At 47.8% G+C, this 27125-nt stretch overlaps 1 protein-coding gene across 3 annotated transcripts in view; it reads left to right on the top strand.

The window, feature by feature from the left end:
- The first annotated feature begins 3056 nt into the window (after positions 1-3056).
- The window catches only part of TSPAN2 (tetraspanin 2), a 43584-nt gene continuing 19515 nt past the window's right edge, over positions 3057-27125 (top strand). For all 3 annotated transcript variants that reach the window (XM_012644602.1, XM_012644603.1, XM_012644601.1), the window contains exons 1-2: positions 3057-3188; positions 18885-18987. In XM_012644602.1, coding sequence (XP_012500056.1) covers positions 3120-3188; positions 18885-18987 — 172 coding nt within the window. In that variant the 5' untranslated portion in view covers positions 3057-3119. The remainder of the gene's footprint in view (positions 3189-18884; positions 18988-27125) is intronic.

Raw genomic sequence — 27125 nt, 5'->3', positions numbered from 1 at the left:
ACTCCATCTGGATTTCCCACCAGATCTAAAACTCAGCAGATCCAAAAATGAATTTATTGTCTTCCCTCTATCAGTTAGGAATATCTTCAGGTACATGTAACAGAACACAAAATCAAACAAAAAGAGGGTTATTTTTCTTACATAACAAGAAATCTGGAAGTAGGTGGCTGCTGGTGTTGGTTCAGCGATTCCACAATGTCCTGGCTGGCAGGTCTGCGATTTTTTTGGTCTTTCCTCATAGTCACAAAATGTTCCAGAACTTCAGACATCATGTCTGAGTTCAAGACAGGAAAAAAAGAGAAGGGAGCAATGTCAGTGACAATTAGTTTAAAGGCTAACTTCCCTATTATGTCAATTAATGTGGTCCTCTATTTCCATATAATAATGTACTCTTGGAAATGTATCAGTTAGGATGTCTTTCAGCCACCATACATACAAAATACATGCATACATACACACACGTAAATACCTAGACTACAGTTGGCTTCAGATATGGCTGACTCAGTTATGGGGTAATGTCATCAATGATTCAGGTTTTTTCAACTTTCCACTTTGGTGTTCTCAACGTTGGATCTGTCCTCAGGCTGATATGAAGATGGGGACAGCAACTCCAAGTATATCACCCAGACCTAACAACTTCGAGAGGAAGAAGAGAGATCATTTCACTCCCCACTAGACACCACTGCCATCACATTCGTCAGAAAGCCTGCCAATTAGTTTCCTGAACTAATTACAAGGGAAATAGGATTATCTTAGTCTAGTCCTACAGAGGGTCAGCTTCTGCTAAGAAATGTAACTTTGTGAAAGGAGGGCTGGGCAAGTTTGTACTCAAAATCTAAAAAACTGCTACGTAGCAGATAGTCATCTGTCTCTAACACATGTGTGCTAAAATCGTAGTATGAAAGCACAATAGAAATCTATGTTATATAATCATAAGGATTCTGTTCCCAGAGTATAGAATATATAATCTCTAAATATATTTTGTCTTAGAGACATAAAATTCAACAATGTCTTTAAAGTGTAATGTCATTGTTGTTCATTCAGTTGATTTATTGAATGCCTACTGTGTCCCAGACACTATTCTTTTAGTTCTTTTCCTTTATAATACAATGGAGGTGACAGATATAGAACTGTAAGTGTGTGACTGAAGCTAGAGTCACCTCTTTCTCCATATCTGACTTTCCTTTGTCTTTATTTCACTATTTGAGACTTATGCTTATTATCAGAATCAGCACTTTCATTTTTCTGCCTTCTATTCATTTTTATAAATAATTCACCATTCAAACAAATGTCCAAAGACACAGATGTAGGCAAAGATGGCAACATGGTAGAAACGGAATGGTTGGCTGATAGAGTTCAATACAGTATTGTAGTACTTACTCTGTGCCAGGCACTGTTCTGGGCAGTTTACAAATATTAACTCATTAATCTTCACAACAAAACTCTATGAGGTTGGTACTATTATTTCCATGTTGCAGATGAGGGAACTGAGGTCCAAGGATGATGTTGCATGTTGTTCATTGGATCAAAAGCTGAGATTTGGCCTTTAGCCTTCCTGACACATCTCCCCCTCTGCCTTCACAGGGCTCCTGCTTCACTTGGGCTAACTATGGTTCTCATCCTTCCCCCAGAGGCTTTGTTCTCCCAACCCTGTGCTTTTGCACATGCTGTCTGCCTGGACCGCTCTTCCTCTCCGCCCAGACTCATTCTTCAGATCAGATCAGGCCCACTCTCCTTAGCAATGGCTTCCCTGCCAGATGCATTGAGGCCAGGCCTGCCTGCCTTGCACCTAGCCGGGAGGTGGGGAACCTGGGGCCTCCCGGCCACACGTGGCCTTCTGGATCCTTAACTGCAGCCTTCTGACTGAATCCAAATTTTACAGAGCATAAGGATTTTGTTCTGTAAAATTTGGATTAGGTTGAGGAGCCACATTTGGGGATCTGGAGGGCCATATGTGGCCTTGAGTCCCCAGGTCCCGCCCAACACTCCCCACGTTATTCGTTATTCGCTTACAGATCTGTCTCTGCTACCAGAGAATGTGATTCCCGGCCTGGTGTCTCCCCATTGTTGAGTCCCCACGGCTTGCTACTACGCTGCGCTTATAATAGGCACTTAAAGTTTTGCTGAATCAACAGCGTGAGCTCCCTGAATTTTACACTTTCCTCTCTCGCCCATGCTGTCTGACACCACATATTGTACACACTTAGTCAATGGGGGTGGGAGCCTGAATTCCCCCGCCAGCAGCTGAACTTAAGGAAAACAAAGCAAAATAAAAACCTCCCCCTGTTCTCCCATCTCCACATCACAATTAAGACGACGAGAATTTGCATTGCTTCCAAGCTCTCCCATCAGCGGAACCCAGCAGGACCTGCGGAGTCTGAGGCTGACTCTTGCACCGGCCAGCTGAGCAGGGTGGGGAGCAGCCGTCAGGGCCCAGGCAGCCGCCTCCTGCGCCTTCTCCCGGTTCTTGCCTATTAAGGTAAGCGTCCTCAGAGGAGCGCGGGAGGGGCCAGATGGAGGGTCCCCTAGAAGAGGCCTCTGCGGCCTGTGTGCTGGCCTGAGCCGAGGAACCACACCTCTGGCCACTCGGCGGGGGGCCCCGCGACGGGTCCTGCCAGCTTCAGGGAGGCCTCGGGTCCTCCATCTCTCTTCCACCTGAAGTCACCTTCCTAGGTTTCCACAGCCACGGTGGCCGCGTCCTTATCTCTCAACCATCATCGCGGGCCCCAAAGGAGTCTCGGCACAGGGCGCTGATTAACCGGGTTCCGCGTCCCCAGTGGACGCTCCTTCCTCGCAGATGCTCGGACAGCCGCCGGGAGCGGGGCACCCGCGGGAGGTTAGGAAGGTGGTCCCCGCATCAGGAGGGACGGAGGTGGCCCTTGCGTCCGGGGAAGAGCGGACGCGCTGCTTCTGGACGCTTGGCCTGCACCCTCGCGGCGCCCCCGCCCCTCGCCAGCCTCTCGGCTCGGGGTCCTCGCAGGCCCCGGCCCCCCGCGCCCCGCCCCCGGAGGCCCCGCCCGCGGTCCGCCCCACTCCGCCCCGTCCCCGCCGGCGCCCGCCGCTCCCAGCGCTCGGAGCGCGGGCCCGGGGACTCGCGAGCCCGCCGCCAGGGCCGCAGCATGGGGCGCTTCCGCGGGGGCCTGCGGTGCATCAAGTACCTGCTGCTCGGCTTCAACCTGCTCTTCTGGGTGAGAGCCGGAGCTGGAGGGCCGGGCAGGGGGCCGGGCGGCGGGCGCGGGGCCGGGGTCCCCGGGGAGCTGACCGCTGCGGCGCCCGAGCCGCGCTCCGGGAGAGGGCAGGGTGTTCAAAAGGCAGGGCGAGAAGGCGACAGACAAAGAGGGAGGGGAGGGATGGCGGGGAGAGAGCGGAGGGAGAGAAGATCGATCAACGAGAGATGGAGAGAAGGGGAGAGACGCCGTGCGGCAGAGGAAACCCCTGCCTTGGTCCTTGCCTCCCAGCTGGAAACGCAGGTGCGGGGACGGCCTCTCCTCACCCCCTGAGGGCTCCGGCCCTGGCGGCCCCCGCTCCCCTCCAGCCCGCCGTGCACACACCCCCTTCCTCCTCTCTGCCTTCCAGCTGGAGCCCAGGCCTGGCCAGGGCGTTGGAAGAGAAACCCCTGCCCTTGGGGCTGCCTGGGGTGGTGCCCCATGCGAGGTGTGTGGACACGCCATCGGCTGTTTTGTATAGGAAATTAGGGGTAGGAGTGAAAATTGAAGGGAGGGAGCGTCCTCTCTCTGGGCATCAGGGAAGGGTACCGCTGGATGAGAGGCGGTGGAAGGTGCTCCTCTGTCAGCAGGGTGGAGAGCAGAGGGGCTTCCGAGGAACAGCGGCGTCCCCTCACAACCGCCAGCCTGCAGCGTCTGCTAAATACTAATGCTCCCAGAGATGATCTCATTCAACTTTGCAGGGCTTTATGGAACTGACAGCATTCCCGGGATTAATGCCTCACTGAGAGATAGGGCCTTGACCCTAGTCTCCTGTGTTAATGAGACGTGATTAGGGCTAGAGCATCACTGGATCCCTGGATACCCTGTCCCAGGCCCTGGAGGACTGTGAGACAAGGTCTGAAAATTGTCTTTTCTGCACGTTTCCTCTTGGGCTTTCTTAAGAGAATGTCAGCCAGGGTAAGTGCTCAGATAGAAGCTGAGGGAAAATACAGAGCCTGCTTGGGGTGAAGAGGTGCTTAGAGGGGAAGGGAGCAGCAGGGGCCTGAGTGATTTGAAACCACTGGGCTGGAGGAGGTAGCTGTCCTCTCTGCTCTGGGAAACTTGTGTTCCCATGACTGCAACTATTTAATTATTGAATGATGGTCTCTGTGTCTGCCAACCCATCAGCCAAGAAGCCGGGGTGATTCCAGCAACTCCAGGCTCTTCAGAGGCCAAGGGGCCATCTTCAGCATCCTTTCACAGTGGAAGGTGTGAAGGAGGTACCTCGTGGACATCCCCAGAATCTTAAAGATACACATGGCTTTTGTACACCTGGTCATTTACATGCAGCATACTATAGGGAAGGGCATTTCTGAAGGCCCTTTATGTTGTGTTTTTTTAGTAGTCTGGCTTAATTTCAAAAGCTGTTCATTATAGATGTCATGCTAAAGTGACACCCTTCACTCTCACTGCTTACAAATTCAAAAGAAGTTTTAAGCCTGAGAAGGAATTCTTAGGCTGAGTGCATTGCTTATCTAGTGCCCGATGTTGTGCCAGCCTTCCCAGGGATAATTAGAAGCATTTATTGAATGTGTTCAGTGTGTCTGGGACGGTGCTAAGCATTTTACATTCACGATTACACTTAATCCTCACGACAATTCTGATGTCCATACTATTATTATCCCCATTTTTATAGATGAGCAAACAGAGGCTCAAATAGGTTTACTTGCTCAAGATCACACAGCTAGTGAGTGGCAGAGATAGGACGCAAACTCAGCCTCCCTGCTCTTAAGTGCTGTGCCGCATTCAGTTAACCAGTTGTTCTCAAAAGTGTGGTTCCTGGACCAGCAGCATCAACCTCTCCTGGGGATTTGTCAGAGAGGCGCCTTTGCAGCCTATCCCAAAGCTGTTGAATCAGGGGAGGGACCCAGCAATCAGGTAATTCTGATCTCAAGTTTGAGAACTACTCTATTAAACAATTATTAAACAAATAATAATTTACAAATATAAACACTGTCCCCTAAGCTGCTAATCTAGTTGAGGAAACGAGACCAAAGCATATAGCACAACAACACAAAAATAAGACAGTGTATCAAGTGACAAATTTCACGCTGTTGACCAGAAACACAGCAAGGAAGGGAAGTGGGAACAACGCAATGTTTAAGTGCCTCCATGTGTGAGCCACTGAGGTTAGATGTGACTTTGTAGATACACGATCTAATTAAGGAGTTTACAGAAAGGATCACAGTAGTAGTGAGGAAACAGAGAAGTTCTCCTTAACCAGGAGATATTTAAGCTGAACCTTGAAGGACTGGGAGAAGGGAGGTGGGCAAAGGTGGGCACCATCCACCAACAGAGGAACAGAGCAAGGGGGTGTGTGGGCCACCATCTGACCGAGAAAGCCATCAGGCTTGCGCACAGAGACCCTGAGCAGGCTGTGCTTGTACAAGCAGAGTGCGCTAGAGCAACTTATTCTTACTTCTACTCTTGTTTTCTCATCTGCACAATTGGAGTAATAAAGTTGTTGAGAGGATTAAAAGGATATATGTAAAGTATCTGACCTCAGATTTCTATAAGCCTGGTACATAGTAAGTACTCAAAAAATTTTAATTATTACTAAGTGCCTGGCACATAGTAAGCATTCAGTAAGTGTTAGCTCTCTTTCTGATCCCCTTAATGTTGGGGAACAGTATATATGTTTGCCAAGTGACTTGCTGCTTCTCTCCATTTGAGGAGAACTGTACATTATCCTTTCAATTTGTACTTGTGAGTTTTCCCCACTAGAACTTAAAACACTCTGAGAGCAGGAATTTTTTTCTGTTTTTTTCACAGCTGTATCCCCGGCACCGAGAATAGTGCCCGGCACATAGGAGGCACTCAACAAATATGTGTAGAATGAATTAGTGAATCTTCAGGTTAGAGAACGTGGTATGAGTGGCCTTCTTGATTTGAACAGATAATCAATTGTCAATTATATCTGAAGGACTGAGTCTACCTCTACCTGCTCATTACCGAGCTGTCTGTCCTCTGCTTACATAAATCAAGCACAGTAGGGAAATATGGGGACCTTCGCCTCCCCCGGTTCCATGGCGGGGTTGGGAGGCTGCTGAGCAGAATAGCAGCAGGTACTGGCTACCTTCCCGTGTCTACACCCGCACAACCAAAGCAAAAAGGGCAGACCAGAACAGGTACCTAGTGATTTAGGGGAGAGCAATCGTGTGGGATTAATTATCTAGATATTGAGGGACTAATATCTAGATATTAGTCTAGATATTAGGGAGGGAACCTGATTCCAGAAAAGCTCCACCCTAGTTTCTGAAGTTGTTTTTTCCTGGTTGGAGGGCTTTGTGGGAAGTCTGGAGAAGGAGCAAGAGGACAGCTTTCCTGGAAGGACAGGCTTTAGCCGTGACTTAAAGTGTAACATGTATACACACTCATGTGCCTGCCCTCTGAGATATAAGGTCCCCTGGGTGACAGCACTTCCTTTCCTGTCAGAAACTCGTCAGCGGCAGGCATGGAGGTGGAGCGGAGTATGTTTTGTGATCTGTCATTTGACAAATCGTTTTGCAGCCTCCTCTGGCAGCTCCGTCTAAGTTTCCCTGGGCTGTGCTCCTGGTTGTGTAAATATTCAGCTAGATTCTGCCCAAGCCAGCACAGCACTCCCTGGCCCAGGGCCACTGACTGTATTCACCATTGAATTTTTAAAAACAAAAGTAAAGCCTCGACATTAGCCCCACTGAGTTAATTTCTGTTATCGTGGCTGGCGTCTGACGTGAAACCCCTCCCAACATCAGTCTAAATTCAGACACTGTAGTCGGGTAGCACGGCATATTCCTGTGCCTTTCGTTGAAATCACCTTTATTTTTTTCCTCCGTTGCATAGCAATATAAATAAAACACTCCAACCCACCAAGCCGCACATGTTGGTTTAAAGAAAAACTTGGGCACTGTTTATTCCTTGGTTTGTTGTTGTATGCTCAGCGTTTTCCTATCATTGTGCTACACTAGCCACTCAGTGTTACCAACCGACAGGAAGCAGGGTCGCTCATTGTTGAAAGTCAGATGCCATATATGGCAAGCTTGAAGTTGCTATCCTTTCCTTCTCACCATTAGTACTGCAGCTTTGCGCTTTCCCTTGCTGATGCCAGACAGGTGCTTTAAGGAAAGACAGTGTCTCATTGGCTTGGGAGTGAAAGAAGTTTGACTCAAACGAAGTTCATAGAGGTCACCTTTGCCTCTTTCTCAAACTTATTTCAAGCAGTAACTTCAGAGCAATCACCTGTTAGAAAGACTGGTTTAGAAAAAAATACCTAAAGAAAATATTGTTTGGGGTCCACTCAAAAGCTAAACCTCCCTAGAAAGCAAACAGGAATTTCCTCAGCCTCAGCCTCACTATAGGATAGTCATCATTTCTGATCTCTGTCCGGGTGGGAAGAGAGCAACAGTGGTCAGCCTCCCCTAGCGTGGATGAGAGGGGCCTCGTGTTGCTGGGAGGGACAAGGAGTCTATAATAGGGGCCAGTCTGGGGAGGCCAGAGCTATAGTTCCAGTGGTCCGGTGGACCTCGGACAGATCTATGCTGTGTGGCACTTCAAATCCAGGAATTCGAAGCCTGGCAGGTGGATACTGGCATCACACTGCCTGAGTTTATTGCTGGCTCCACCATTTACTACCTAGGGAACCTTGGGCAAGTTGTTTAACTTCTTTGAGCCTCAGTTTTCACATCTGTAAAATGGACATAATAAAGTACCAACATAAAGCTATGATCTTCGTGCAGAAAAAATGAGTTAAGATATGTGAGGTAATAAGTATGGTATATGCATATAGTAAGTACTCAATAAGATATTAGGAGTAGTCATATTTAAATACTAGAAGTACAGTGGGAAAGTAGAATCTGAAATCCAAGAAGTTCCTAAAGGTAAGGAGAAGCAAGCAGACGGCCTACGTCCAATCAACCAAGCAAAGTGGCACTAGTCTTATGGTTTATCCAGGGCATGGAGTCAGAAGGAGACATACCTTCCTCTACAATCGGTTCACTCAGCAAACATGCGCTAACCACCTTTTATGTGCCTGACATCCTGCTAAGTGCTGGAGATTCAAAGATGCTTAAGATACAGCCCTTGATCTTGATACATTTGTGCTGTTTTTTAGCCTCCTTTTTACCTTTGATTGTAGTTTATTCCCACTCTAGTCTTTGCTCCTTGAGAGCAGGGACTGTGTCCTCCTGGCATCCCCTTATTCCAATCCCTTGGCACCTTAGAGCAGGGTTGTTTGTGCCCTGCCCTCCCTCTGTGCTACCAAGTGGGGGCCCAGGGGAGGCAATGGGAAAGTCTTTGGCGACCAGCGCCTTTCACCCTTAATGTACAGACGGATCACCTGGGCGTCTTGTTCAACTGTATATTCTGATTCAGTGGTTCTGCATTTCAACAAGCCCCCGGGTGATGCTGGTGCTGCTGGTCTGGGAACACACTTTGAGAACTGCTGTTTTAGGTGTGGCCTGAAGGGGTCAGACATCCGCCTATGGCACTTGTTTCTGAATGGGGCAGGGAGCACCCCTTCTCTTGGTTGTCTCACTTGGCTGGCTTTTGGCAGTTCTCTTAATTCAGTTACCACTTTACCTTTTGTTCTAAGTCTCTTTTTTTGCACTAATACTTGATGGTTTCTAGAATGACCGGAAGGCCACCTGTCTACTGTCCATTGCACTTCACTGTGTTATTCTAAAACATCATCTTTGGGCCTCTATCCATGTGTGACAAAAGAGAATGTAACCTCCATCCCCCAACCGTAATAGTGACAGTTAATATCACAACTGGGCTGCTCTCCTGAGACAAGTGATGCTCTGCTGATCACTGAAACAAACCACGTCATGGTTGCTAAGGAATTAAGCAAAGAACAATGCCAGTAAGATGAGAATACCAGATGGGCTGGGAGCACATCTTATGGATGAGTTACGTTGGGTTACATTGGCCTGCCCTTTTCATCATCTTTAGATTTGATTGGAAACAGAAATAACAATACTAATTAACTTTCACCTGACGTTTTAGATTACAAAATGCTTTCACATGCATTATCCCCTCTGATAATGAATGACAGCAATCTCATGAAAGAGAGGTAATTATTCCCATTTTACAGATGTGGAAGCCAAAAGTCAGGCAAGGTAAGTGGTGTGTCCCAGGTCTTCTGATTTTAAAACCCATGTTCTTTTCACTGTTTTAACTTATTGGGACTTGTGGAATATAACGTATAAGAAATGCTACTAACTTGGAAAGTGTGAAGTCTGTGATCAGGGAGAGTATATCCAGTGTCGGATTTAGTCTTGATGCCTTCCAGAAACGCAGGGGCAAAGAGATGCCCGAGATACTCGGGCATATGGGAGAGGCAGAGAGACTGAGAACACTACTGATCACTTCACAGCAGAGGAAAAGTAGGCATGAATTAAGAAAGGGTATGTATCCAGAGACAGTTAAACAAATTAATTTCAGCAGCAAAAACTTGCAGAAGAATAGTGAGTGCTGTATAAATGTAAACTATGTGTCAGCTGCTTTTCTAAGCACAATGTTATTATTAACTCCTTTAATCTTCACAACAATCCTGTGAGATAGCAGCTATTATCACTCCAGTCCACATGTGAGGAAACAGAGGTACAAAGAGTTGAAGGGCCCTGCGGGGGTCTCGGAGCTAGCCAGGGGCAGAGCCAGGCCTGTGTGTGTGTGTCCCAGAGTCCCTCTAGGCTCTAGACCACTCCAAGTCTACAGACTGAGGGGGAGAGAAGGTTGAAGCCACGAAGAGCTTGCGAATTCTAGACCTGCGCTGTCCAATACAGTGGCCATGCTACTGATCACATGTGGCTATTTAGATTAATTAAAGTTAAATGAAATGTAACATTCGGTTTGTCAGTCACACTAGCCACATTTCAGGTGCTCCATGGCCGTAAGTGGCTAGTGGCTACAGTATTGGGCAGCACAGACAAAGAACACGTACATCACTGGAGAAAATTCTATTGGGCAGCTCTAGCCTAAATATAATTATTCTGTCATAAATATATCTTTTCATGCTATTCTCTTATTCGGTCTTAAAAACACTAAAGAGAGGAAGACATAGTTTCTGTAAGAGGCCACTGGCTTTCTAGTATAGAAGGTTTAGAAAACTCAAGAGAATTCCACTGTCATGGAAAGCGGGAAGCACAGAATTGAAATTAAAGTGAATAGAGGAAGGTGGCAAAGGACTAAGTCACTGGAACCATAGGAATGGTGTTTCCTACCTTAAAGACTAAGCTTTCGGTTTGAAGGGAGTGTTAGCGAGGTTACCAACATTATAATGTAAAGTGCTGGGCAGTCGGTGCTCTGAGTGTGTAACATGGACTCATTTCATCTCTTAAGGAGGCGCTATTATTACCTCTGCTTTGCAGATGAGGAAGCTGGCGCTAGAGAGGCTAAGTAGCTCTCCTAAGAACACAGGACTAGTAAGTGGCAGAGCCTGATTCAAAGCCAGATGCCTAGAACCCACATTTGTACCCCCTACAACTCTACACCATGGCGCTGTACATGTGGACGTGCTTGTTATTATCCTGTCTAGGGGCATCGCCATTCACTCTGCACACACAGAAGAGGTAAAATTTCTGGAAGAGCAGTTGGCAAATGTTCCAATATGTGTACCAAGCTCTGTCCTCCCCATCGTAATGGTGACTGGGAAGGAGTCAACTTATAAACTGGGGTGTACAGAATTGGGCCGGGATGGCAGAATCCCCCAACAGGGGTGGGCAGGGCCAGGGGTGCATTGGAAGCTGCTGTCACTCTTCCAGGAAGCTGACGTGGTCCTACACACGTCCACATCTGTCTAGTCCTCTGTGAGTGGGCAAGTGCCACACCTTCCTGACCTCAAACAGGTCCTGGTAAAATTTCTATTAAAAAAAATCTCTATAGAGCACCAAGCCAGATTTTCATGACTTCTGCTGGATTCCATCCAAGCTAACTTCTTACTGAACAAAGTGTTTTGGCTTCTTCCGACCTAGCCTGAGTTCTACTTGAAATTTTTTTTTTCCTGCCATTGTCGCTCTCTAACAACTAAAACTGGGAGAAGATCATTACTGTTGACCAATATTTAAGAATCCTGTTTATCTGCTCCCAAGTAGTTCTCTCAAACACCTTGAAGACTATTAGGCTGTAAAATAGATATTGTTTAATGTCTCATCTTGGCTTGTGTAAAGCTCTATATAGGTGAGATGTCACAGTAGTCATTGTGGTGCCCAAGATATGTGATTATGTGTTCGGAGGGCAAGCCTAGGATAGGAGCCAGCTGGATGCTAGGAGGAGGAAGCCCAGAGAACCAAAAAAAGACCATTTTTGTCCTCCCAGAGCTTATGCCCTCACTTCTGTGACTTGGTGGATTGCATTTTCATTCTGTATGTATTTGGTCTTCACTTGGTCGAGCCATTTGCTCACTGGAATCATTAGCTAGCAGTCTGTGATATTCATTTGCCATATAAAGAAAACTATACAGGTATCATCTTTTTCCTAATTCTTGCTGTTTCCTACTCTCCTCCTTCTCCTTTTCCCTTATTTTTTTTTTAAGAGAAAGGGTATTATATGTAACCACTGAATAAACACACTGCACTTTCCACTGTCTGCCTATACATTATCTCCTCTGTCGTTCACAACCAGCTTTTCATCCCAGGTAAACTTCCACCCCCCCGGCCCTGTACACTGCCTCCCAGCAACGTCAATTGATCCATGCAAGTTAACTTTATAACAACCTCAACAAACAGAAGACGTTGTGTCTGGCACAAATATGTAGCCCAGTGTTCTTTCCAGAGATGAGTAGAACATTCCCGATTCTACTGTGGTTTGAATCGCACACCCTTCCATCAATGCAGAGAATCAAGCATTGATTGATTGTAAAATATACCCTTACCTGAAGGAAGTCTTTCTTAGCATGAGCTTGTTCTTATGAAACTGTGGAGGAAAATAATATGGAAGTCAGAAACAGTGGCATCTTAAGGAGCTGCCATGCATTTCCAAACCAACGCAGCCTTCTTACCATCACACACTGGTGCGGTCCTGCCTCCCAGTTCCCCTCACCTGGTCCTGATGTCGAGGCCGGGGCAGCAAGGTCCCTCGGAGGCCATTTGGCATGAATGTCATATGGCATTCAGCTCTTGTGTTTTTTCTGGTAAAATCCTTGATTTTAAGAGAGTGCCATCTGAATCCTTGCCTTGCTTTCACTGCATAACAGGATGAAAACCTTCGGAGACGGTTTTCCTCTTTGAGAAAATTAGTATCAACTTCCAGAACAAATGTGCTTCTGACTTTTGCCTGCTAAAAGGATGAGACCCCATTACCCTCATGGTATCATAATGGGGTTTACAATCAGATCAAGAATCTTAAGTGCTCATTACATGATTCCATCTGCGATGAGAATTGCCACCAAGAGCAAGTATTAGCTTAAAAGCGTTCAGTGAAAATTCTAGGGTTGAAGCATCATTTCCAATTTTGTGTGACTGCATCCCAAAGAATAGAGTTACAGATGAGCTGGGTTGTGTGTACATGTGGTTTTCACTCTGGAGAAACAAAAATACAGAATTGATATTGTTCATTCTTTCATTCAGATACAGTATGTGTGCGTGTGTGTGTGTGTGTATGTGGTGTTTTAATCATATTAAGTGTTCATATCCCTCTTCCAGGAGAAAACATGTATAGATTATTATTTGTGCCCACATACGGTGCATGGCACGCATCCCCACAGGCGTAGGAAAACACAGAACTCATACTACACGCTCCAGTTTTGTTTTCTTTTTCTGTGTGCAACTGTTTTGCTAGGAATGGTCAACAGTGTATTCACACAGTGCCTCCCACGGTACCTACAGTGTTTCCCAGGTGCAGATGAATTTCAAAATAGTAGTTTGCAAAATATTGCCTTGGAGACTTGTGAGGGAGGTTGTTCGCAATTGCTCCTGTCAGCCTGTCTTAGCTCGAGCTGACATTTTTTTAAATTGACATTAATACCATAGACTGGATAGCTTAAACAACAGAGATTTATTTCTCACAGTTCTGGAAGCTAGAAGTCAGAGATCAGAGTGCCAGCATGGTTGGGATCTGGTGAGGGCTCTCTCCCTGGCTTGCAGATAGCTACCTTCTTGCCCTGTTCTCGTATGGTGGAGAAAGCACGAACTCTCTGGTGTCTTTTCTTACGAGGTCACTAGTCTTATGATGTCTGTACCCTCATGACCTCATCTAAACCTAATGACCTCCCAAAGGCCCCTTATCCAAAAACCATCACATTGAGGATTAGGGCTTTAACATGTGAATTTGGGGGGGATATAATTCAGTCCATAACACAGCCTAAATGGTACCCTTGTGAAGGCCCTTCATTCATTCATTTAACAAATGTCTGTAGGGAACTCTTTCTGCGAGGCAGAGATGAAGGTGTTTGGGATACCAGCAACATAGACCCTGTCCCTGCCCTCACACAACTTAGGCCTTAATTTTTAATTACAGAAATATTTAAGTAGAAAAAGTTATATGAGATATAAAGGAAGGTGCGTATCTAGGCCAGGGTTGGCTTCCCTGAGGAATGACAATAGAGCTGAGAGCGGTGTCAGCTGGGATGAGGGACAGGGAGGAGAGCATTCTAAGGCAAGGAAACAGCAAAAGCAGAGGCTTCAGGTGGGAGAAGGGCCTGAAACTGTGGCTGGAGCATCTGAGCACCATTAGTTGTGGCTCCTACTTAGGAATAAGACATGTGCTGTCTAGAATTTCCCTAATTGATGCTTTTTTACCCCCTCAAAATGGGGGGCATTCTCCTGGATCTGGTCACCAGAGAGCAGATAGCATGTATTTGCTCTTTGTGATCCAGCTGGCTGGTATCCGGGAGAGGGAGGGCAGCGGGGCAGACTGCAAGAATGATCCTTGCATTCGTACATCTCAGCACCACCCCCCTCCAACCAGACTGTGCCCTTCTAGGCACCATGTTTGGAATTCATGAAAGCTTTTCTTTTTTGAAATGAAAAATTATGTCCTCAAGATAGGATATTTTATCAGCAATCCCAGGAAAGTGGAAATAAATACAGTGAAATAAAATTAAAATCCATTAATGGTTCTGCCTCATGCTAAATGACTTGTTTTTGGCAGATAGCCATTGGAGGAAACTTTTGTCCATCCACTTTGCTTTAAATGCTTTCTAATCGGATCTCAGTCCTCTCTTCTGTTTCTTTAGCGGTAGAACATGAACTGTTTTCTCTAAAGACATATGCTTACAATTTGTAATTTTGTTTCCTGAAAACTCTCTGGAATATGGTTAGGTCCTGAAATAACTTGCCGTAAAAATCCATACTATAACTGTATCTGGCGATCCTCTGTTTAATGACATGGACTTATTACTATCTGTTCCTTTACCTGTATTCTTCTTATCTTTTTTTTCTATTTTTCTTCTCTTCTCTTACTAAATAGTAGACATACTCTTGCCCTCGCAATTCCATTTCATCACATTCTCTGAGCACCTTGTGCACAGCCAGTCCTCAGGAAAGGAATATGGCACAAGGAATGATGCTTTCCGCATCTCCTCGCGTGGATTCTAGTGGGCTGGTTCTGTGATGGAATTCCTGCCTGCAGGGTTGGGTTCCCTCCTGGGCCACCGAGTGGGCATTAGATTCTCCATGAGCCCCTGAGATCCTCGGGAGAAGGACCAGATCTTCCTCATCTCTGGATCCTTGGCTCCTGGCTCACAATAGATGCTCAATAAATGTTTTTTACATGACTAATACCAAAGCCTAACTCATGCTTTTGTATGAAAAAGTGCATTTCTGGAAAAACAACAATATTCCTGGTTGTAATTGTTCCAAAGGCATGGGGCTCGGGACTGGTTCTGGAAGCAGGGCAGCTGCTGGCAAGGTTCTCTAGTGGGTACAATGATTCTGTGTGGTTCTAACGGCCCTCCGCATCCACTCCCTGGTGTTCTCTCTCTGGTCCTCAGCCACTCAGACATTTATCTCTTGCTCCTGATTGTTCCCCTCAAAGTGAGGGCTCCCACCTCCCCTCCTCTCCCCTCAAGGCTCTGTTACGGACTTTCCAAGGAGGTGGCAAGTGAGATAGAAGCCATGAGTCTGCCCCAATCCCCTCTCAAGCCCCAGACTCTGACCCCCGAGACTCATCTCTTTCCCCACCACTGCACTGAGGTAAGGAGAGGAAGCCCTTAGCCATGCCACTGCCTGGAGTTCTGCTCAGTGGCTTCTCATTCTTCAAGCTGTGAATGAAAACTTAATGATGTCTGCTGCACGCCAGTAGTCGTACTTCGCTCCAGTCCCTTGGCAGTGTGCGCGCTGTTCCTCTTCAGCACTCTTCCAACATTGCATTACATGTATTTACTCTCATGATTGTCTTCCACGTCGAAGCGTGGGCTGTGTTGTCTTCATCACTGTTTCCCTGATGTGGAGCACAGTACCTGGCCTGGACCCTAGTTGATTCTTAATTAACATGCAAGGAAGAAAGACAGGGAGGAAGGGAAACGAGATGAGAGTGGGGGCAGGAGAAGAAAAGGAAGAAAAAGGGATCGCTTTTCATTTCTTATCTGTGTTAACATTGGCTGAGGTGCGATGTTGTGTCTCAATGCAAAAGACTGGCTGAGACGCAAGGAGAAGAGAGAATGGGACATGGAGAAGTTAGGCCTCATAGGCTGCAGTTTGGGAGCAGAGGGGCTTGCAGGCTTCCCTCAGGTCATGGAGGGGACCGTCTCTTCCTGCTCTAGGCAAGCAGAGGGTGATGAGGACTTAGTGACTCACTTTGTTCCTCACTGGACTGGAATTGGTGTGAAATTTTTTCAAGCAATTTCTAGTGTGTGGTAGACCAACCCAAGTCCCGTGAACCAGCATTCCATGAGCCTTGCAGGAGTGGCGAGTTAAAAAAGACTGGAGGGCTACGTGGTCTCTGCCGGCGCCACTTTCCAAAGCAGGGATCACTCTGTGTCTTGTCACAAGCAACCTCCGCGCTGGCCAGGCCCTCACCCACAGTGCCCCAACACGGCAGGGAGCAGCACGCTGGGAGGATTCCCTTCCACACGGTGATGACATTCGGCTAAGTCACAGTTTCCTTGACCCAGGAGGAAACCCGTGTGGTTTGGGGTTAGGGGGCGTGGATAAGCAAGCGCAGATTTTTTCCAATTGCCCGATGGCTTTAAATTGCAACCTCTCTTTTAATTTTCCATTATGCATCAAACACATCTGTGCCAGAACTGGACAAATGTATTCTGTCTGGGAGGACGATCCCAGACAGCTGTAAATTAAGAGTTTGTGTACAGAGATTCCAAAAATGTGGCCTCGTGGTAGGGTGTCCCTGGGACCAGTCACCTCCTCCACAGTCTGCTCCGAGGCTGCTGGCTTTGGCCTGAGGCCTCTGTCAATAGATTTTGCTTTGTATTCAGAAATTCTGTCTTTCCATCAAGTCTCCCCAGAGATGACGGTGTGCAGGGTTGCCTGTGAGGCTTTGCTGGGCAGACTTGTCCCAGGCAGCCTCCCAGTGCTCCTAGGGATGGAGCTGACCAAGGGCATCACTCTCTTTCCTGCACAGGAACACCGAGGACCTCAAAGTTGGTTTCCTTCCAACTTAAAGCATGGCCTAAGAAGACCCTCCCCACTTTTTCTGGATTGAACAGAAAAACTACCATGTAACGCTTTTTAGCAACATTTTTGGCCGGGCGAGGTGGCTCACGCCTGTAATCCTAGCACTCTGGGAGGCCAAGGCGGGTGGATTGCTCAAAGTCAGGAGTTCGAGACCAGCCTGAGCAAGAGCGAGACCCCCGTCTCTACTAAAAAATAGAAAGAAATGATCTGGACAACTAAAAATATATAGAAAAAATTAGCCGGGCATGGTGGTGCATGCCTGTAGTCCCAGCTACTTGGGAGGCTGAGGCAGTAGGATTGCTTGAGCCCAGGAGTTTGAGGTTGCCGTGAGCAAGGCTGATGCCACGGCACTCTAGCCAGGGCAACATAGTGAGACTCTGTCTCAAAAAAAAAAAAAAAAAAACGTTTTTAAACTACAAGAGAAATACATGCTTAATGCAGAGAATTTAGACAATATAGTGAGAAGGAAAAAAGTTGCCTGTAATCCCACCCTTCAACAATAAATACCGCTAATGGTTTAGCAAGACTTCTTTCAATAGGTTCCCATGCCATGCTGCCCTTTTTAAAAATGTAGAAGTCTTTCAAAAGCTGGTTGAGCCCAGTTCCTTTAGCCATCCCTCACATTATTCAATTAGTACTTTCCTCTGAGTCCTGGAAACTTTTAGTTATTCCACATGGGAGAGTCCAGCTGGTGGAACTCTGCCCCTCTGACTCCTCACGAGTCACGCTGCTTTTCTGAAGGAGCTGGCCACAAAGAAAATTGGCCTTGGGAGACAGAAGGTGAAGAGGGATTATGTCCACCGATAAATCCAGCCAGTGGCCCTAAAGGGTAGTGCCAGGTCCTTTATAAGCTGCTGGAAAGATAGAAGAATCCTGTACAAGAAAGCCTCTTATCCAGCCCTGTCTTTGATGTGGTATTTCCTTATTAGACCTCTATTCCTCTGACTTTTGTCCTCTGTCTCTGTGTGGCCAGCATCTGTACATGCTCTGCTCTGTTTGGGAAGGGGCAGCCTCTAAATTGTTCACCTGGGGATAGGCTAGGGCAGCCCAACAGCAGCGGGATGGGCTGGTGGAATCAGGAGGCTATTTTTACCTTCCTGCTTACTTTCCCATCGTGCCTTGAGCCCAGAAGGTGCCCGGTACATGTCTGCTGGTTGATTGATACAGCGAAATTCGAGAGTGGTGTTTGGGGAGAGAACACCTTGGCTACAGCCTGCTGGCTTGCAGTTGTGACAGTCCTGCATGGCAGAAAGGGCTTCCAGCTTCCATGCTGAGCCTCACAAAAGGCTTCAGAGCGGAGGAGAGGAAGCGGGTGATGACTCTACCAGCCGCCAGCCTGCCCAGCCACTGCCCGCGCCAGCCACTCAGCCTCTCCATGAGCCACACAGCACACAGACCACGCTTTTTCAGAAAATTATTTTTTCCTTTCTCACTTTCCATGGAAACTCAAAATAGCAACCAAAAAAGAAGGGGAAAAAAAAAATAAGACCAGGATCCCTCCCTGCCTGCAAAACCATCCCCAGGCAGGGCAGTGACCGTATAGAACAGGGGACAGAGAGGGTTATAGACGCCTCCAAAACAGCTTTCTAATTGAGGACTGTGCACTCATGAGGTGTGGGTGGGTGCTGAGGGTGGTGTATTTTCTTCCAATTTAGAAAAGTGGGTTTCCCCCAGGTCTTGGAGTTCATCTCGCTCTTGGTGACCTGGTGGCTGAGACACAGGCACCTCTCGCTGTGGAGTTGGTGAGGAGGTCCAGTGTGTCCGGCAAGGGACAATACGGCAGGGCGCAGGTGCCTTCCAGGGGGGCATGTGGGAGCACTGTTTGGAGAGGCCTCCAGGCTGTGCTGTGTGTGCCCATAAGCACAGGGCAGCCTGGCAGCATGGAGAAACCTGCGCTCGGATCAGGAAAGCCTAGTTCTAGCATCATGTTGGAGGCCTGAGGGGTTTCGAACACATCCTCCCTCTTCTCTGAGCCGTCGCTTCCTCCCCTATAAAACTTGAAGGGTGGACTAGGCAATTTCTAACGACGTGGCCCCATCCAGCCCGCAGCTTTCTGTGCCTCCAGCCTGCTCCTGGGCCTGCGCACACTCCCTGCCCTTCTGTTGTAAACGCGGTGTTGTTTACCTTCCAGCTGGCTGGCTCGGCAGTCATTGCTTTTGGACTATGGTTTCGGTTTGGAGGCACCATAAAGGATTTATCATCAGAGGACAAGTCCCCAGAGTATTTCTATGTGGGTGAGTGACTTCAGCTTTCCTAGCTTTAGCCCAGGGGAGGGCTGCCCAGAGGCTTAGAGCAGAACCTGCACCTGAATTTTGAGGGGAGGAGGAGGGAGGGAGGCGCAGGGAAAGAGATGGAAAAGAGCCAACGCTCACACCCCTACACAGGCCACCACCTGGCCTTCAGAGATGTGCACGGGCGGGCAGGTGGAGGGGACCTGCCCACACCTCCACCCCTCCCCGCCCAAGGCCCATCCTCCGCTCTCCAAAATCAAGGAAGGCCAGTGCAGCAAGGTTGAACTGTTGTGCTGCTTTTCTTCTCAAGAAAAGAAGCCTCAAGAAAATGTAACCAAAATTAATTTCAAAGAATTAGAAAACTCCCTTTTGCCCCCTGAGTAAAGTGGGTACACCATAAGGCTGTCATTCACTAGTCCATCTGGGATGACATGGGGCCTCTGCCAAGTCAGGATCTTATTTTGTGCTCTTGTATTTTAAATTGTCTAGGATGGAAAGGTAACTCAAAATGAAGAGAGATATCTCAAGGTTTGCAGGTGCTAATTTGAGCCCCTCCATGGCTGGGGACTGCAGAGAGGAGGGAGGAGAGAAGGGGAAGAAGAGGGCAAGGAAGGCGGCCCCTGGGAAGAGGCTACCATAAGAGGGGCCGTAGCCCTGCCTGGGCCAGCAGTAGGAAGGGGTGAGGAGTGTGGTGGGGTGAGGCCTGCAACTCTGAGACAGTGCTATCAGTGGGGACTGAGCACTGCTGCCCTGCATTTAGTTGACCTACTTCTAGCCCACTCCTGTGGCCTTTTCTTATCCTCCAGCTAGGTGGCCTAGACTCTAGATTTCAGAAAGCCCAAGACCATTGTCATTATAGGTGACACCCCTGTCTGACTGGCTGTTTTAAGATCCACACCAGCCATAGAGTAAGCTTAAGTTACTTGTGGCAACCTCTGTGCCTGGGGAGGAGGAGAGTCATGCACATGTGATTTGCTCCAAATCCCAAGAAGAGTAGAGTCTCTCCCAGGAGAGAGCGAGAGAGTCCAGCTCTGCTCAGGGCCACGGACATTTTCCTGAAGGGCCGGCTCACAGCTGTGTTGCCTGCCCTCCCAAACACTCTTCCTCCACAGCACCCTCCGTGAGAAGAGCCTTGTCAGCTGGGATACTTTTAGAGGAAAGTAACAGAAGACCTACTGAAGATGGACAACAATAAGGACATTTCGCACTTCATGAAATCTTAGATGCAGCTTTTTGTAAAACACCCAATTGTTTTAGATTCCACTAAGAAAGAAAAGAATGCTGACAATTTAACTATGACATAAAAGATGCATACTTATTTCAGAATTGTTAAAATGTTAAAAAAAAAAGTACATCTCAAAGTTGATGCAATGTGGTAAAAGAAGTCTGGAGATGGACAATTTCTAGAATTAGTTCAGGGCTCGCAGACATAGGTTCTTCCCTCTTTTTACTCTGCCATCCCCAGTATGTCCTCAGACCTCACCTCTCGTGGTTAAAAGACAGCTGCAGGGGCTCCAAGCATCATTTCCTCACACAGCAGCACCCAAAGCAGAGAAAGAGGAAGTTTCATCTCATATGGCCCTTTTTAGGAATGAATAAAACCTTTTCAAAAGGCCCCCAACACATTTCTCCTAGCAGCTTATTGGCCAGAATTGCATTGTGCATTCACGCCTAAACCATCGTGGCCAAGAAGAGAATTATTAGGACTGGGCTGGCTCTCTGGCTAACTGATATTCACACTTGGGCCCAGGAGCCGCCCAGCACCCCCACCCCCAGAGCCTCTGACACTTGAACAAGATTGGGGTTTTATGACAAGGAAAAAGTGGAGGAATCTGCAGTACACTTAATACTGAAATGCCCATTTCTACCCGCATGGTTTCTAGGTGGTACACACCCTTCCATCCAAAAACTAACACATACATTTAGCGTATTCTTCCTCGGCACACTCCTGGCTCTGAAAACCTCCCCAGACGCATTCTCCTGTCCCAGAGCAGGCCCAGAGTGCTCCGAGGACAAGCTCAGCCCGTCCTTGTCCTGTACCACGCCCAGGAGTCGATGAGCCCACCTAGAAGACGCATAGAAAGAGGCAGAGGGGAGGGTAGGGGAAGGCGTGCATCTTCCTTCGCATTGCTGATACTCCAAAACTGCTGATTTCATAACTACTCCCCACAGTTTCTAACTCAGTTTTAGCACAGTCGCAACTCGGTGCTTACTGAATTAACCACAGCAAAGGTTTAATTCCGCTTTATTGGGATTCTTACCTCTGCAAACATATATAGAAGAAATGTTCCATAATCAATACCAGACAACAGTCATAAGTGTAGTACGTGCCACGTGAGTGGTCCAGACATAACCACTGAATTAAGAAGTGACAGAGCACCGGGGACCGGTGGGACAGGCCTCAGGGTACACGGGGCTTGAACGGGGCTTGGAAGGACAGGTGGGTTTTGGATAGAATGAGGTAGGGAGAGCCTGTTTCATGCCTCTGAGGTTGGCCAGCATACGGCAGGCAGCTACCATCTTTTTCCTTGTCTGTGGAGAATATGGCAAATTGTTCAGGACATTCTTTTGGGGAGTCTTCTTAACCCAGCTCTCCCCAACCATTTACAATGGATGCTCAGGGTGAACCTTATTTTCTGTCCCTACTCTGAGGTCAGTAGTTACTTGACGTCCTAACGTGAAGTCAGTCACAATAAAACAGTGGAACTCTTTTGCTCCTAAACTTCAGGCATTTGGGGGATCAGGGTGCGGCATTCAGTCTGCCTGCTCTTATGTACTATCGTGTTTGCCCCGGAACCCTATTTATCTCATCTTCCTCAGATATAATCCTAGAACTTTCCAGCAAAAACTGCACTCGTGCCCTTGGGTCGATGAGGAGTCCACCCTCAGTTAGAGCCAAAACATGGGAAAACACCAACCAATTCAGTTACATTCACAAATTCTGCAAGTTGTTTGCCAATAGCTAATTGCCTTAAACCCAGCCACCTACCCACCCTCACCACCAAGTTTGAGGCTGAAGGATTTTAATTTCTATAATGCAATTTTTCTGAGATTGAACTGGAAATTTTTCAGCAATAGTAAAGAAAAGCCATTTTAAAAGGCCATCAAGGGTTATGTGAGAGACATCCAAGAGAAGCCGTATCCCTCTCAGCGATAATCAGCATCTGTCTGTTTAAAAGTCTCCCCATGGTTATTTTAGTTTTTTGGATTTCACCAGATATTTGGTTCTGTGTATACATAATTATGTATTCAAGCAGGAGTGCCCCTATTCTTCCCATTTTTGGCCGTTTCTCTATATTAGAAAAAAAGGTAACCTATCAATATAACCTAAATATGATCCACCAGCCAGCACTTCCAGTCCTGGGCTCCGGTTACGCACAGAAAAGGATAAGAACGCTCTCATTGGCCCCATGTCACTTGCAATGTATTTGAAAAGACTCACAGACTTGATAGTTTAAATTACAATAAAAACTAGTATGTGACTAAATGCCAACCAAGTGGTTTTTACAGTGGGTGTATCAGAGGTCGTTCTAAACTGGTGAGGCAGGAAGGGTTTGACTTAGGTTTTAAAGACTGGGCTGTAATCAATGGAGAGGAAGAAGAACAAGGACTGCAAAAGCTGAGGGACAGGCCAGGCGCGGTGGCTCACGCCTGTAATCCTAGCTCTCTGGGAGGCCAAGGCGGGCGGATTGTTTGAGCTCAGGAGTTCGAAACCAGCCTGAGCAAGAGCGAGACCCCGTCTCTACTAAAATTAGAACGAAATTAGCTGGACAACTAAAAATATATAGAAAAAATTAGCCGGGCATGGTGGCGCATGCCTGTAGTCCTAGCTACTCAGGAGGCTGAGGCAGGAGGATCGCTTGAGCCCAGGAGTTTGAGGTTGCTGTGAGCTAGGATGACGCCACGGCACTCTAGCCCTGGCAACACAGTGAGGCTCTGTCTCAAAAAAAAAAAAAAAAGAAAAAAGCTGAGGGACAGGCACGCACAGGCACGTCCACAGGGTGGCAGTCAGCAAGCCCAGACTGTGGAGGGGGCTCTTGCTGGAACAGGGTGCACAGGGGCCAGGCATGGTGGGGAGTAAGACTAGGAAGGTGGGGGAGGGAGGGAGGGTAAGTGTAGGGGCCCCGAATATCAGGGTTAATTTGGTAGGCGATAGAAGGGTAATCTGGGGCTTAGGGCAGGGTCTGGTCTGCACTGCATTTTAAAGAGACGATTCTGGCAGCAGTGGAATGAAAGAGGAGTCATAGGATAGGAAAATATATGGTAGATCATTGACATAGTCAGGCCTGAAGAAATGAACTCATAACCCACAGTGGTTGCAGTAGGAATTATGAAGAAAGAGGCAGAAAGGAAAGAAACATTATTAACCATTATTAAGCCTGACTAATCAAACTCAGGGACAGAAGAAATGAAAATGGCAAAAGACAGCAGTCCTGATCCATGGTTTTCGGGTGGAGACCTGAGTTGCAGGTGTACGTAAGGTGCCTCCTGCTCAGAGAGGGGCAGCTGCGCGGAGCTCGGGGTGGCAGCCAGTCCCTGGGCGCAGCCTCTGTCTGTGTTGCTCCAGAGACGAAGTGCTGATAGCGATTTCGCAGGTGTGACTTTGGGTTCAACATAAGAAAACCTTTTTAATGATTTAGTAAATCAAAAAAGTTGGACAGACCTCCACAGATGAAAGTGAGCTCTCCTTTATGTTGGTTATTTAACCACGAATGTAGCAAAAATCAAGAATTTGGCATTTATCGATTCAGGAGATTCCTGGCTTGAACAGGGGGGTGAACGAGCTCTCATAAACATCCCTGATTCTGTTTTCTAATCTAAACCCAAGCAGTGTGCCCACTGCCCGAGATGTGAGGAGTGAGTGATTGTGTCGTATCTTTATAGGCATATCCACCAGGACTCTCTCTATTGCAGATCGCAAACACCTACTCGGATTGACTCGAGCAAAGTAGAAATGTATTGACTCACACAACTGACAGGTCCAGGGTTAGTGCTAGTCTCAGGGACTCAAATGATGGGACCAGAATCTAGTCTGTAGCCATTGGTTGGCCCTGCTTTCCAATGGCTCCATTCTTAGGCAGGTTCCTCTCCATGTGATAAAACGGCTGCCAGTGGCTCTAGGCTCCGTCTCTCGAGTAAACCCAGTAGAAGAGCCTGCTTCTTTCATCCCAGCAGATCCAACCGAAGTCCCAAGCCTAACTCTCATTGGCAATATGGGCTCCACTGGCTGCTTGCTGGAGTAAGCCTGGGCTTCACGCCTACCTTGGAGAGGGAGGTAAGTCTGCCCTCTTAACCACAAGGACTGAGAATGCAGGAGGTTCCTTTATCTAACAGAGAAAAAGAAGAAGAGAATTCTGTGTAGGGAAAGCAACAGTCTACGAGCAGGGCCTGAATCCTTCTTGCTTGTCCTTGGTGGCGTGGGGCAGGGATGTGGTAAACCCACCCTCAGTTCTTCCTCAGCCCCATCTCCCCTAAGTCTGCCCAGAGTGGCTGGTGGTGACGATGCTCACGGTAGGCAGCTGGGGCTGGCGGTCAGCCCTGGTGTCCCAGCTCCTCCTGGTGGGGCTCAGCCTCGCCCCCAGGTCTGCTGACCCAGGCCAGCGCTTGCTCTCTTTTGCCTCTCTGGATAGTGGCAACAAGAAGTCCTTGTGAAGTCAGGGACCTTTCCTCCACTTCAAATATTTCTTACAATATAAATAAAAAGAACAGTACACATGTTTGTAGAAGTTAATATATTTTTTCTTCAATAAATAATTTTCCAAATCAGATATGCTCCCTAGCAATAAAACAAAATGAAAAATACACTAGGACACCATTTATGGACAGGGGTAGCATACACGGCGGGGTAATAAGACCTTAAGAAAGAAGCAGCCCCAGTTTTTGGAAAACCTCATTCCGTGTCACAGGGCACCCTTCAGTGGCGCAATCATAGCTCACTGCAGCCTCCACCTCCTGGGCCCACATGATCATCCTGCCTCAACCTCCCAAGTAGCTGGGACTACAGGTGCATGCCACCATACCCAACTAATTTTTTTGTTTTGTTTTGTAGAGACAGCAGTCTCACTATGTTGCTCAAGCTGGTCTCAAACTTCTGGCCTCAAGCGATCCTCGCGCCTTAGCCTCTCAAAGTGCTAGGATTACAGGCGTGAGCCACCGCACCAGGCCTCGAGTGGTACTTAAAGAAATAAGGCCTCCCAGCTTAGACACTTCTTTCTGAGGGGGACTCCAGGAAGACATGTTGTCTAGCTCCCTGCTTCTGGGTAGATGACTGCCAAATTTTGTAAGAAAAATGGTCCCATCTTTTGGAGGATACTTTCCTTTCTGGCATCCTTGGTTCTCTCTCCTTGGTGATGGAGTGACTTTCCCCTCCCGTGATAAAGATTGGACATGATTTCCAATCCAGGGGCTGACAGGTCCTAGGGCAGGGCAGGAGGACTCAGCTGTGGGAAATGAGGACAGGGAGGGACGTAGTCAGACTGACCGTTGCCTGCCGCCTCTTCTCAAGGACCTCTGGGTCCAGGCCGAGGCCAGTGGGCCCATCCAGGGTGTCTGCGTGCACTGGTTGCTAAGGTGGAAAAGGGACAACCTGGCAGGAGTGGAGCTGGCAGCAGGAGGGCTTGGGCTCCTCAGTGTTTCCTAGACCATCTCCACTCCAGGCTCTCTCAGGGCACTCTTGGGAGTAGCCCCTGCATCGTCCAAATTCCAGCAACCCGCCCATCTGATGTCCTGCTACCATCCCTCTCTGGCTTGCCTCTTGGGTTGGCAGATACCCGAAGGGTCTTCTTTCTCGGAGTGCAGGTGGGGAGGGATGTCCTCAGCCCCCGGACAGCTGGAGAGGCTGTGCTGGACACATGAAGTCGTGTCTGTGAGCAGAGGTTGGTAGCAGGTTTTCTCTGTGAAGGGGTTGCCCACACACACAGGCGCCACTTGGCTCTCCAGGATGGCGGCCTGACCGCAGCTATCTCTCCCTGTGAATTCAGAGTCTCTGAGCCTGGCTTCGGTTGTGGCTGCAAGTTACGTGTGAGCAAAGTGTTCCAGTGCTGAACGTTAACGGGCCGGCTTGCCTTTTTAAAAACTCTGACTCACTCAGCCAATATTTTTTTACTTCTTGGTTCTCAGTTGTACCTGACAGTCTTGGCAGCTGAACAACAGAGGGGTACTATAGCTCACACTGTTGAGCAGTTTCTCCAAAGCATTTTCACAAGGAGCTGGAGCAGATAATCCTCTCCATACCGCAGATAACAGAGCTGAAGAGCGGCAGGCTTACCTAAAGCCACGGCTGGCAGGCCGGGATCCCTGGCTCCCAGCCCCGCACTTCCAGAGGAAAACCCGGGAATCATCAATTCTAGATTCCCCAAGCACTTTTCTCAAGGAAGAGGAAGAACCCTCCGGTCATTTATAAATTGCAAAATGAACTCATTTCCAGCTAAGAGGGTCATTGTTGTGAGTTCCTATTTACAGTGTAAATGGGCGTTAAGCGTACACACTTTGGATGAACCCCCTGGGTCGATTCCAATTTCGCCCCCACTAGCTACCCAGTCTTAGGTAAAGTACTTACTTTCTCTGTGTCTCTGAGTCCTCAGCTGTGAAATATGAACGTACCAGTTGTCTGATGAACCCTCAGTAAATACTGGCTATTGTTGTTACAGGTTTAGCATCCCTAATCTGAAAATCCGAAATCCAAAATTACCCAAAATCTGAAACTTTTTGAATGCCGACATGACACTCAACAGAAATACCCATTGGAGAATTTTGGATTTTGGATTTTCAGATTAGGAATGCTCATTATTTGGTATAATGCAAATATTCCAAAATCCAAAAACATGCATCTGAAATCTGAAACCCTTGTGGTCCCAAGCATTTCAGGTAAGAGATACTCAGCCTGTGTCGTAATGAGGGCGTGCTGAGCAAGGGGTCGCCACGAGGGGCGTGACTACCTGGGGGAGTACAGGAAGGAAAGATAAGCAGTGGCTTAGATGCCATTTAGTCAGAATGAGAGACTTGTGTATACACTGAGATTTCGCAGCCTGCAGGTTCTTGAGATGATGCCTGTCAAGTGCATAGTGCAGATGCCACCCAGAGCAGGCTGAGCCCACCAAGAAGTGGTGGTGGAAGGACTCAATGACTAAGACATTAGAATC

Source organism: Propithecus coquereli, unplaced genomic scaffold, assembly GCF_000956105.1.
Source record: "Propithecus coquereli isolate 6110/MARCELLA unplaced genomic scaffold, Pcoq_1.0 Scaffold215, whole genome shotgun sequence".
NCBI lineage: Eukaryota > Metazoa > Chordata > Mammalia > Primates > Indriidae > Propithecus > Propithecus coquereli.
This window is presented reverse-complemented; position numbering and strand designations above follow the sequence as displayed.